This window comes from Leuciscus leuciscus (genome assembly GCF_965113295.1).
Source record: "Leuciscus leuciscus genome assembly, chromosome: 10".
Lineage (NCBI taxonomy): Eukaryota > Metazoa > Chordata > Actinopteri > Cypriniformes > Leuciscidae > Leuciscus > Leuciscus leuciscus.
In genome coordinates this window covers 1,446,639-1,458,924 of record NC_138734.1, presented here as the reverse complement: position 1 = coordinate 1,458,924, position 12,286 = coordinate 1,446,639, and the positions used below count along the sequence as shown (strand labels likewise).

The 12,286-nt window shown below is 40.3% G+C and overlaps 1 protein-coding gene across 1 annotated transcript; it reads left to right on the top strand.

Moving 5' to 3' along the window:
• The first annotated feature begins 42 nt into the window (after window positions 1–42).
• lgals4 (galectin 4) lies at window positions 43–11,581 on the top strand. The gene is made up of 38 exons (XM_082181676.1): window positions 43–144; window positions 268–384; window positions 594–682; window positions 770–968; window positions 1,061–1,174; window positions 1,298–1,414; window positions 1,624–1,712; window positions 1,800–1,998; window positions 2,091–2,204; window positions 2,328–2,444; window positions 2,654–2,742; window positions 2,830–3,028; window positions 3,121–3,234; window positions 3,358–3,474; window positions 3,684–3,772; window positions 3,860–4,058; window positions 4,151–4,264; window positions 4,388–4,504; window positions 4,744–4,832; window positions 4,920–5,118; window positions 5,211–5,324; window positions 5,448–5,564; window positions 5,804–5,892; window positions 5,980–6,178; window positions 6,271–6,384; window positions 6,499–6,615; window positions 6,876–6,964; window positions 7,313–7,511; window positions 7,604–7,717; window positions 7,832–7,948; window positions 8,190–8,278; window positions 8,627–8,825; window positions 8,918–9,031; window positions 9,146–9,262; window positions 9,409–9,497; window positions 9,823–10,021; window positions 10,707–10,820; window positions 11,398–11,581. Exons 3-38 carry the CDS (start codon window positions 639–641, stop codon window positions 11,404–11,406), a joined length of 4,518 nt encoding a protein of 1,505 aa, XP_082037802.1. The 5' UTR covers window positions 43–144; window positions 268–384; window positions 594–638; the 3' UTR covers window positions 11,407–11,581.
• Window positions 11,582–12,286: the final 705 nt, after the last annotated feature.

Genomic DNA, 12,286 nt, shown 5'->3' with positions numbered 1-12,286 from the left:
CACACAGGTTGTGTTTTTTTGGATCATCAGATATATGTGAATGGCAAGGAGCAGTACACATTCAAGCACCGTATACCGCTGGAAAAAGTGTCAGCATTAAATATCAATGGAGATGTTTCCGTGAACCTTTTTGGCTTCATACAAGTAAGTTACATTTCCTACAGCTGTGGAAATATTGCAGCATTACTGAAACTTTGTCAGAATCCAGTGAGAATGACGTGAAAAGTAAAGAGCTTTCTAATTACACTCTCTCTGTTTCCTCATTAGAACTGGAGCACATCTTCATTTCCTACAGAAGTTACAACAAAAATCATCAGTTTGGGCAGCTCACGTGGGGAACGTTCCACCGTACAGTCAGAGATCTTGCAGCCAGTCCAAAACCCTGTGAGTGACCGTTCCATTCCAGTGACTTCTGAATGCACAACAAAGTGGAAGCACTTAATGAAACAACAGTGCATGCCCATAGTTTCAGGATTAGGATGATCACTTTTAAAAAAATGAAATTCTAAATGTCCCATTTCAGTGAGTTTAAAAACCTGCCAGAAGAATCTAGTCAATATAGCAAAATGCCTATTTTCTTGTTCTTACTGCAGAACCTTCCTTATGTGGGTCCAATTTCAGGAGGACTGAGAGAAGGAATGGCCTTGTACTTGCAGGGAGTTGTTCACACTAATGCTGACTGGTAAAGAATCGTTTTGCTGGATAATTTGGACAAAACCAATCACTGTTATTTGGAATCAGTTGCTTTAACGCGTCAACTTCAATGCAGGTTTGTAATCAATTTCAAGACCGGGCAGTCTGACACTGATGACATTGCTTTCCACTTCAACCCTCGAATGGACCAGAATGTGGCCATGAACAGCTTCAGGAACGGAGGATGGGAAAGTGCGGAAAGTGTCTCTGACAATCCCTTTAAAAAGGGAGAAGCTTTTGAGATGTTCACTGTCATCAAATCCGAAGGATATCAGGTATGTGCTTTGAAACACAAAACTCATTGTGCACCCCTAAAAGAAATCTAGGAACTTGTCCTCACACAGGTTGTGTTTTTTTGGATCATCAGATATACGTGAATGGCAAGGAGCAGTACACATTCAAGCACCGTATACCGCTGGAAAAAGTGTCAGCATTAAATATCAATGGAGATGTTTCCGTGAACCTTTTTGGCTTCATACAAGTAAGTAACATTTCCTACAGCTGTGGAAATATTGCAGCATCACTGAAACTTTGTCAGAATCCAGTGAGAATGACGTGAAAAGTAAAGAGCTTTCTAATTACACTCTCTCTTTTCCCTCATTAGAACTGGAGCACATCTTCATTTCCTACAGAAGTTACAACAAAAATCATCAGTTTGGGCAGCTCACGTGGGGAACGTTCCACCGTACAGTCAGAGATCTTGCAGCCAGTCCAAAACCCTGTGAGTGACCGTTCCATTCCAGTGACTTCTGAATGCACAACAAAGTGCAAGCACTTAATGAAACAACAGTGCATGCCCATAGTTTCAGGATTAGGATGATCACTTTAAAAAAAATGAAATTCTAAATGTCCCATTTCAGTGAGTTTAAAAACCTGCCAGAAGAATCTAGTCAATATAGCAAAATGCCTATTTTCTTGTTCTTACTGCAGAGCCTTCCTTATGTGGGTCCAATTTCAGGAGGACTGAGAGAGGGAATGGCCTTGTACTTGCAGGGAGTTGTTCACACCAATGCTGACTGGTAAAGAATCGTTTTGCTGGATAATTTGGACAAAACCAATCACTGTTATTTGGAATCAGTTGCTTTAACGCGTCAACTTCAATGCAGGTTTGTAATCAATTTCAAGACCGGGCAGTCTGACACTGATGACATTGCTTTCCACTTCAACCCTCGAATGGACCAGAATGTGGCCATGAACAGCTTCAGGAACGGAGGATGGGAAAGTGCGGAAAGTGTCTCTGACAATCCCTTTAAAAAGGGAGAAGCTTTTGAGATGTTCACTGTCATCAAATCCGAAGGATATCAGGTATGTGCTTTGAAACACAAAACTCATTGCGCACCCCTAAAAGAAATCTAGGAACTTGTCCTCACACAGGTTGTGTTGTTTTGGATCATCAGATATACGTGAATGGCAAGGAGCAGTACACATTCAAGCACCGTATACCGCTGGAAAAAGTGTCAGCATTAAATATCAATGGAGATGTTTCCGTGAACCTTTTTGGCTTCATACAAGTAAGTTACATTTCCTACAGCTGTGGAAATATTGCAGCATCACTGAAACTTTGTCAGAATCCAGTGAGAATGACGTGAAAAGTAAAGAGCTTTCTAATTACACTCTCTCTGTTTCCTCATTAGAACTGGAGCACATCTTCATTTCCTACAGAAGTTACAACAAAAATCATCACTTTGGGCAGCTCACGTGGGGAACGTTCCACCGTACAGTCAGAGATCTTGCAGCCAGTCCAAAACCCTGTGAGTGACCGTTCCATTCCAGTGACTTCTGAATGCACAACAAAGTGCAAGCACTTAATGAAACAACAGTGCATGCGCATAGTTTCAGGATTAGGATGATCACTTTAAAAAAAATGAAATTCTAAATGTCCCATTTCAGTGAGTTTAAAAACCTGCCAGAAGAATCTAGTCAATATAGCAAAATGCCTATTTTCTTGTTCTTACTGCAGAGCCTTCCTTATGTGGGTCCAATTTCAGGAGGACTGAGAGAAGGAATGGCCTTGTACTTGCAGGGAGTTGTTCACACTAATGCTGACTGGTAAAGAATCGTTTTGCTGGATAATTTGGACAAAACCAATCACTGTTATTTGGAATCAGTTGCTTTAACGCGTCAACTTCAATGCAGGTTTGTAATCAATTTCAAGACTGGGCAGTCTGACACTGATGACATTGCTTTCCACTTCAACCCTCGAATGGACCAGAATGTGGCCATGAACAGCTTCAGGAACGGAGGATGGGAAAGTGCGGAAAGTGTCTCTGACAATCCCTTTAAAAAGGGAGAAGCTTTTGAGATGTTAACTGTCATCAAATCCGAAGGATATCAGGTATGTGCTTTGAAACACAAAACTCATTGCGCACCCCTAAAAGAAATCTAGGAACTTGTCCTCACACAGGTTGTGTTTTTTTGGATCATCAGATATACGTGAATGGCAAGGAGCAGTACACATTCAAGCACCGTATACCGCTGGAAAAAGTGTCAGCATTAAATATCAATGGAGATGTTTCCGTGAACCTTTTTGGCTTCATACAAGTAAGTTACATTTCCTACAGCTGTGGAAATATTGCAGCATTACTGAAACTTTGTCAGAATCCAGTGAGAATGACGTGAAAAGTAAAGAGCTTTCTAATTACACTCTCTCTGTTTCCTCATTAGAACTGGAGCACATCTTCATTTCCTACAGAAGTTACAACAAAAATCATCAGTTTGGGCAGCTCACGTGGGGAACGTTCCACCGTACAGTCAGAGATCTTGCAGCCAGTCCAAAACCCTGTGAGTGACCGTTCCATTCCAGTGACTTCTGAATGCACAACAAAGTGCAAGCACTTAATGAAACAACAGTGCATGCGCATAGTTTCAGGATTAGGATGATCACTTTAAAAAAAATTAAATTCTAAATGTCCCATTTCAGTGAGTTTAAAAACCTGCCAGAAGAATCTAGTCAATATAGCAAAATGCCTATTTTCTTGTTCTTACTGCAGAGCCTTCCTTATGTGGGTCCAATTTCAGGAGGACTGAGAGAAGGAATGGCCTTGTTCTTGCAGGGAGTTGTTCACACTAATGCTGACTGGTAAAGAATCGTTTTGCTGGATAATTTGGACAAAACCAATCACTGTTATTTGGAATCAGTTGCTTTAACGCGTCAACTTCAATGCAGGTTTGTAATCAATTTCAAGACCGGGCAGTCTGACACTGATGACATTGCTTTCCACTTCAACCCTCGAATGGACCAGAATGTGGCCATGAACAGCTTCAGGAACGGAGGATGGGAAAGTGCGGAAAGTGTCTCTGACAATCCCTTTAAAAAGGGAGAAGCTTTTGAGATGTTCACTGTCATCAAATCCGAAGGATATCAGGTATGTGCTTTGAAACACAAAACTCATTACGCACCCCTAAAAGAAATCTAGGAACTTGTCCTCACACAGGTTGTGTTTTTTTGGATCATCAGATATACGTGAATGGCAAGGAGCAGTACACATTCAAGCACCGTATACCGCTGGAAAAAGTGTCAGCATTAAATATCAATGGAGATGTTTCCGTGAACCTTTCTGGCTTCATACAAGTAAGTTACATTTCCTACAGCTGTGGAAATATTGCAGCATTACTGAAACTTTGTCAGAATCCAGTGAGAATGAAGTGAAAAGTAAAGAGCTTTCTAATTACACTCTCTCTGTTTCCTCATTAGAACTGGAGCACATCTTCATTTCCTACAGAAGTTACAACAAAAATCATCAGTTTGGGCAGCTCACGTGGGGAACGTTCCACCGTACAGTCAGAGATCTTGCAGCCAGTCCAAAACCCTGTGAGTGACCGTTCCATTCCAGTGACTTCTGAATGCACAACAAAGTGCAAGCACTTAATGAAACAACAGTGCATGAGAACTGCTTCACCCAAGAGAAATTGTCTCACCATAGTTTCAGGATTATGATGATCACTTTTTAAACAATGAAATTCTAAATGTCCCATTTCAGTGAGTTTAAAAACCTGCCAGAAGAATCTAGTCAATATAGGATAATGCCTATTTTCTTGTTCTTACTGCAGAGCCTTCCTTATGTGGGTCCAATTTCAGGAGGACTGAGAGAAGGAATGGCCTTGTACTTGCAGGGAGTTGTTCACAGTAATGCTGACTGGTAAATAATCGTTTTGCTGGATAATTTGGACAAAACCAATCACTGTTATTTGGAATCAGTTGCTTTAACGCGTCAACTTCAATGCAGGTTTGGAATCAATTTCAAGACTGGGCAGTCTGACACTGATGACATTGCTTTCCACTTAAACCCTCGAATGGACCAGAATGTGGCCATGAACAGCTTCAGGAACGGAGGATGGGAAAGTGCGGAAAGTGCCTCTGACAACCCCTTTAAAAAGGGAGAAGCTTTTGAGATGTTCACTGTCATCAAATCCGAAGGATATCAGGTATGTGCTTTGAAACACAAAACTCATTGCGCACCCCTAAAAGAAATCTAGGAACTTGTCCTCACACAGGTTGTGTTTTTTTGGATCATCAGATATACGTGAATGGCAAGGAGCAGTACACATTCAAGCACCGTATACCGCTGGAAAAAGTGTCAGCATTAAATATCAATGGAGATGTTTCCGTGAACCTTTTTGGCTTCATACAAGTAAGTTACATTTCCTACAGCTGTGGAAATATTGCAGCATTACTGAAACTTTGTCAGAATCCAGTGAGAATGACGTGAAAAGTAAAGAGCTTTCTAATTACACTCTCTCTGTTTCCTCATTAGAACTGGAGCACATCTTCATTTCCTACAGAAGTTACAACAAAAATCATCAGTTTGGGCAGCTCACGTGGGGAACGTTCCACCGTACAGTCAGAGATCTTGCAGCCAGTCCAAAACCCTGTGAGTGACCGTTCCATTCCAGTGACTTCTGAATGCACAACAAAGTGCAAGCACTTAATGAAACAACAGTGCATGAGAACTGCTTCACCCAAGAGAAATTGTCTCACCATAGTTTCAGGATTATGATGATCACTTTTTAAACAATGAAATTCTAAATGTCCCATTTCAGTGAGTTTAAAAACCTGCCAGAAGAATCTAGTCAATATAGGATAATGCCTATTTTCTTGTTCTTACTGCAGAGCCTTCCTTATGTGGGTCCAATTTCAGGAGGACTGAGAGAAGGAATGGCCTTGTACTTGCAGGGAGTTGTTCACAGTAATGCTGACTGGTAAATAATCGTTTTGCTGGATAATTTGGACAAAACCAATCACTGTTATTTGGAATCAGTTGCTTTAACGCGTCAACTTCAATGCAGGTTTGGAATCAATTTCAAGACTGGGCAGTCTGACACTGATGACATTGCTTTCCACTTAAACCCTCGAATGGACCAGAATGTGGCCATGAACAGCTTCAGGAACGGAGGATGGGAAAGTGCGGAAAGTGCCTCTGACAACCCCTTTAAAAAGGGAGAAGCTTTTGAGATGTTCACTGTCATCAAATCCGAAGGATATCAGGTATGTGCTTTGAAACACAAAACTCACTGCACACCCCTAAAAGAAATCTAGGAACTTGTCCTCACACTGTTTGTGTTGTTTTGGATCATCAGATATACGTGAATGGCAAGGAGCATTACACATTCAAGCACCGTATACCGCTGGAAAAAGTGTCAGTATTAAATATCAATGGAGATGTTTCTGTGAATCTTTTTGGCTTCATACAAGTAAGTTACTTTTTCATCAGCTGATACAATATTGCAGAATTAATGATACTGTGTCGGAATCCAGTAAGAATGATCTGGAACGTAAAGAGCTTTCTTAAAACACTCTCTCTTTAGGACTGGAGTACATCCTCATTTGTTACTAAAGTCAAGTCTAAAATCATCAGTTTGGGCAGCTCACGTAGTGAATGTTCCACCGCACAGCCAGAGATCTTGCAGCCAGTCCAAAACCCTGTGAGTGACTGTTCTATTTAAATGACTTCTGGAAAAAAAATAAAAAAATAAAATAAAATAAAATCAAACACTTAAATAAGTAACAGTGCATGACAATTGTTTCACCCAAGAGCAATTGTCTCACCATAGTTTCAGGATTATGGAGACCACTTTAAACATCAATGAAATTCTAAATGTCCCTTTTAAGTGAGTTAAAAAAAACTGCCAATGGAGAATCTATTAAATACAGGATAATGCCTACTTTCTTGTTCTTAATGCAGAGACTTCCTTATATGGGCCCAATTTCAGGAGGACTGAGAGAAGGAATGGCCTTGTACTTGCAGGGAGTTGTTCCTATTAATGCTGACCGGTAAGCAATTATTTATTTGGCCTCGGATATGCAACAAAATATAAAATAAATGCAATACTACAGTTCAGTCAGGGATAGACCACATCCTCAGATATGCACCAACTTAGGGTTAGGTAATGAGGTCTACTTCCTTGAGGAGTTTCCTCCAACCTTGATCAAACCGACCTGCCTGTAACTTTCCAGTAGTCCTGAAGACTGTGATTAGCATGTTCAGGTGTGTTTGTTTAGGGTTGGAGCTATACTCTGCTGTAAAGTGGATCTCGAGGGCCTAAGTCGAGAACCCCTGAGGTAGAGAGATGAGTCATTATCTGAATTTAGTTCATTTAATATTTCTCAACTTCCATGTAGGTTTAGAATAAATTTCAAGACCGGGCAGTCTGACACTGATGACACTGCTTTCCACTTCAACCCTCGAATGGACCAGAATGTGGTCATGAACAGCTTCAGGAACGGAAAATGGGAAAGTATGGAAAGTGTCTCTGACAATCCCTTTAAAAAGGGAGAAGCTTTTGAGATGTTCACTGTCATCAAATCCGAAGGATATCAGGTATGTGCTTTGAAACACAAAACTCATTGCGCACCCCTAAAAGAAATCTAGGAACTTGTCCTCACACAGGTTGTGTTGTTTTGGATCATCAGATATACGTGAATGGCAAGGAGCAGTACACATTCAAGCACCGTATACCGCTGGAAAAAGTGTCAGCATTAAATATCAATGGAAATGTTTCCGTGAATCTTTTTGGCTTCATACAAGTAAATTACTTTTTCATCAGCTGATACAATATTGCAGAATTAATGATACTGTGTTGGAATCCAGTAAGAACGAAGTGGAAAGTAAAGAGCTTTCTAAATACACTCTCTCTTTAGGACTGGAGTACATCCTCATTTGTTACTAAAGTCAAGTCAAAAATCATCAGTTTGGGCAGCTCACGTGGGGAACGCTCCACTGTACAGTCAGAGATCTTGCAGCCAGTCCAAAACCCTGTGAGTGACTGTTCTATTTAAATGACTTCTGAATGCAAAAAAAATTCAAACACTTAAATAAGCATCAGTGCATGAGAATTGTTTCACCAAAGAGCAATTGTCTCACCATAGTTTCATGATTATGGAGACCACTTTAAACATCAATGAAATTCTAAATGTCCCTTTTCAGTAAGTTAAAAAATCTGCCATTGGAGAATCTATTAAGTACAGGATAATGCCTACTTTCTTGTTCTTACTGCAGAGACTTCCTTATATGGGCCCAATTTCAGGAGGACTGAGAGAAGGAATGGCCTTGTACTTGCAGGGAGTTGTTCCTATTAATGCTGACCGGTAAGCAATTATTTATTTGGCCTCGGGTATGCAACAAAATATAAAATAAATGCAATACTACAGTTCAGTCAGGGATAGACCACATCCTCAGATATGCACCAACTTAGGGTTAGGTAATGAGGTCTACTTCCTTGAGGAGTTTCCTCCAACCTTGATCAAACCGACCTGCCTGTAACTTTCCAGTAGTCCTGAAGACTGTGATTAGCATGTTCAGGTGTGTTTGTTTAGGGTTGGAGCTATACTCTGCAGGAAAGTGGATCTCGAGGGCCTAAGTCGAGAACCCCCGAGGTAGAGTGATGAGTCATTATCTGAATTTGGTTCATTTAATATTTCTCAACTTCCGTGTAGGTTTAGAATAAATTTCAAGACCGGGCAGTCTGACACTGATGACATTGCTTTCCACTTCAACCCTCGAATGGACCAGAATGTGGCCATGAACAGCTTTAGGAACGGAAAATGGGAAAGTGTGGAAAGTGTCTCTGACAATCCCTTTAAAAAGGGAGAAGCTTTTGAGATGTTCACTGTCATCAAATCCGAAGGATATCAGGTATGTGCTTTGAAACACAAAACTCATTGCGCACCCCTAAAATAAATCTAGGAACTTGTCCTCACACAGTTTGTGTTGTTTTGGATCATCAGATATACGTGAATGGCAAGGAGCAGTACACATTCAAGCACCGTATACCGCTGGAAAAAGTGTCAGCATTAAATATCAATGGAGATGTTTCCGTGAAACTTTTTGGCTTCATACAAGTAAGTTACTTTTTCATCAGCTGATATAATATTGCAGAATGAATGATACCGTGTCAGAATCCAGTAAGAATGAAGTGGAAAGTAAAGAGCTTTCTAAATACACTCTCTCTTTAGGACTGGAGTACATCCTCATTTGTTACTAAAGTCAAGTCAAAAATCATCAGTTTGGGCAGCTCACGTGGGGAACGCTCCACTGTACAGTCAGAGATCTTGCAGCCAGTCCAAAACCCTGTGAGTGACCGTTCCATTCCAGTGACTTCTGAATGCACAACAAAGTGCAAGCTCTTAAAGTGATAGTTCACCCGAAAATTATGTCATTTACTCACACTCACGTCATTCGATTTAGACTGATGCCTATTTTCTTGTGTTTACTACAGAGCCTTCCTTATGTGGGCCCAATTTCTGGAGGACTGAGAGAAGGAATGGCCTTATACGTGCAGGGAGTCGTTCCTACTAATGCTGACCGGTAAGTGACAATTCCACTAGTAGTGTATGCAACCAATCCTCAGATATGCACCAAATATGTGTTAGGTATCACCAAACACCACAAGATAAGATACGGATTGCAATAAATAGACATAACACAATATATGTCCATGCATCACAATATTATTATAATATTGATACCTCACCAAACATGCAAGAGAGTCCCAACCCTGCACTAAACATTAAATAATATGCGATCTATTGTAGTTCTTACAATGTAGACTAATCTCTGCAATCTCATTAGGTGGATGAGACGAATCATTATTTAGATTCAGATAATTTAACATGTCTTAACTTCCATGCAGGTTTTCAATCAATTTCAAGACTGGGCCTACTGACAAGCATGACATTGCTTTCCATTTTAACCCTCGAATGGGTTCAAAGGTTGTCATGAACAGCTTAACCAATGGAAAATGGGGAGCTGAGGAAAGTGTCTCTGACAACCCCTTTAAAAAGGGAGAAGATTTTGAGATGTTCTTTGTCATCAAATCAGAAGGATATCAGGTAATTGTTTTGTGATTCTCACAGCCCCCTGAAAGAAAGCTCACATCTAGTTAAAGCTGCCGTCGGCAAGATTTTGTTTATCGTATTCACTGAAACCGACACTATGGTCCGACAGAACAACATAAATCAGCCGGTTTTAGAAAAAACCCACGCTTCTACCTCCACCTAGAGCCTCCACCTAGTTTTGCAAAAATCCACCGCTCCCGGTTCTTCTGGTCCAATCAGCATTAGGGCTGCGTGAGATCGGACTGTCAATCACAGTTCGTGCACACGCCACAGATCCCCCCCAGAGCTAGGAGGTCCAAAACAACCAAGGAAAAGAAAATGATGCCTGATGCTGAAGAGATGGGTGCGTTCACAGAAGATCTGGTGCACACGCACTGACGAGCACGAACTCGATGGTAGAGATGGTAACGTCGATGGTAAACTCGATGGTTTTGCGGGGGAGGGGCATGAGAGTTGTAAACATTCAACATTTTGGCTAAGTCCCCTCAATCTGCCAGACTTGCCGACTGCAGCTTTAATACAAACTAATTATCATATCCATGCATGAACAAACAATTAGGCTAACTCATATTTTAAATACTGTTTTTGCAACTGCCAAATGACGATATGGTTATAAGAAGCAAAGCTAATATTTATTAAAATGCTACCTAAATCTTAAAGCCTGGTTTTGGTGTGTCAGGTACAAATAAAAGGCCAACAGCACGGCATGTTTAAGCACCGCATCCCTTTGGAAAAAGTTACTACAATACACATTCATGGGAAAGTCACCATCAGCTTCCTTGGTTTTGTCATGGTGAGTGATACCAGCCCGCTTGTTCTTTATATACAATATACTAAAAATACAAATATAAAAATGCTGAATTGCATAATCTGTCTTGTATTTCTGTCAGGACCACTATCGTCAAATTCGATTGACAGTTAGGATTGGCGGTATGGTTCTGTTCTGGCCGAGAACTCCCTGCGCATCCATGCAACCTAGCCTAGATAAGAGCAGCAATAACCCTCCTTAGGGTGAACAGAACAGAACCAACATGAATGTTTGCAGATCATTAATTCAAGATTTTAAAGTACAACATAATTCGAGAATTTGTTCTGATTCAAGGGGAATCAGAATGCCAAATCCTGACTGTCGAGAGGTGGAGCTGGGGAGGGAGGAGGGTAATCAGCTCCTGAGAAACGCCATAGCTGCTGATAATACTGAAGAAGCTTATATGTATACAGTGATAGGCGTCGTATTCCTATAGGTAGACGTGGATCAGCTGAGAGTCACTGATGCGAGCTTGACTAACGTGACCTGACAGAACTGATGCTACGCTTGATTTAATTCAATATAACAGCTGAAACTTATATAAACTTCTTTGTTTTTACAGGGTATGTGAACAGGAGCATTTCTCTGGCTGCATTTCAAGAGAATAATTTTAAAAACCTGCATGTCCCCATCTTGATATTCACTCATCAAGTAAATCATTGATTTAAATCTGATCCATTACCACAAATCAAGGTTACTGCTTATATTGCAATGGAAGCAAATAAATCAGATTTTCTTAAACCACACTGCTCTAATGTTGCGAGTTTTGTGTCACAATATGAAACACATTTGAGCTCTGTCACCATATGGACATATAGACACTTGTAATGCATTATATTTATTGCAGGGTTTTTCTTTGAATTTTAAGAGAACTGAAGTCTTATGACAATGTGAGTTGGTTTTTATGCAAACTCAATGACTGCTTTTTGGCAAACCATCCTTAAAGTAAACCTTATACAACAATAAAAGCATCTTCCTAACTGCATGTTTCACACAGTGACAGGAGCCAACAACTTGTCCAAAACAACTGAAAACTGACACTTGGAGAGTTGTACATAAATGGCCACAAGGTGGGACTCTTTCCACAGTCTTACAGACAGTGAACAGAGATCGTACACCCTTTACACCAGTAGGCTTTTGTCTGAAAGCATTAATGAACTGAGTACAATGTGCTTATTGTTATTATTACCCACTATAGCTATCATTACCAAAATACAAAGAAAGAGTTATTAATGATTATCCTAGAAATATGTCACTACATCAGAGTATAAGTGTGAGCCAAGTAAATCAACTATATTCTATCTTTTAAGATTAGTGTTGCTGACAGATGAGTCCACATTGAAAGAATTAGGTCTGGTCCTCAAGTACAGTATTTGTTCTCTCTCTGGAGTAATAGTTATTGTAGAGTAGTATATAAGTGAATACAATTACAACGTAAAGGTCCCTTTAAA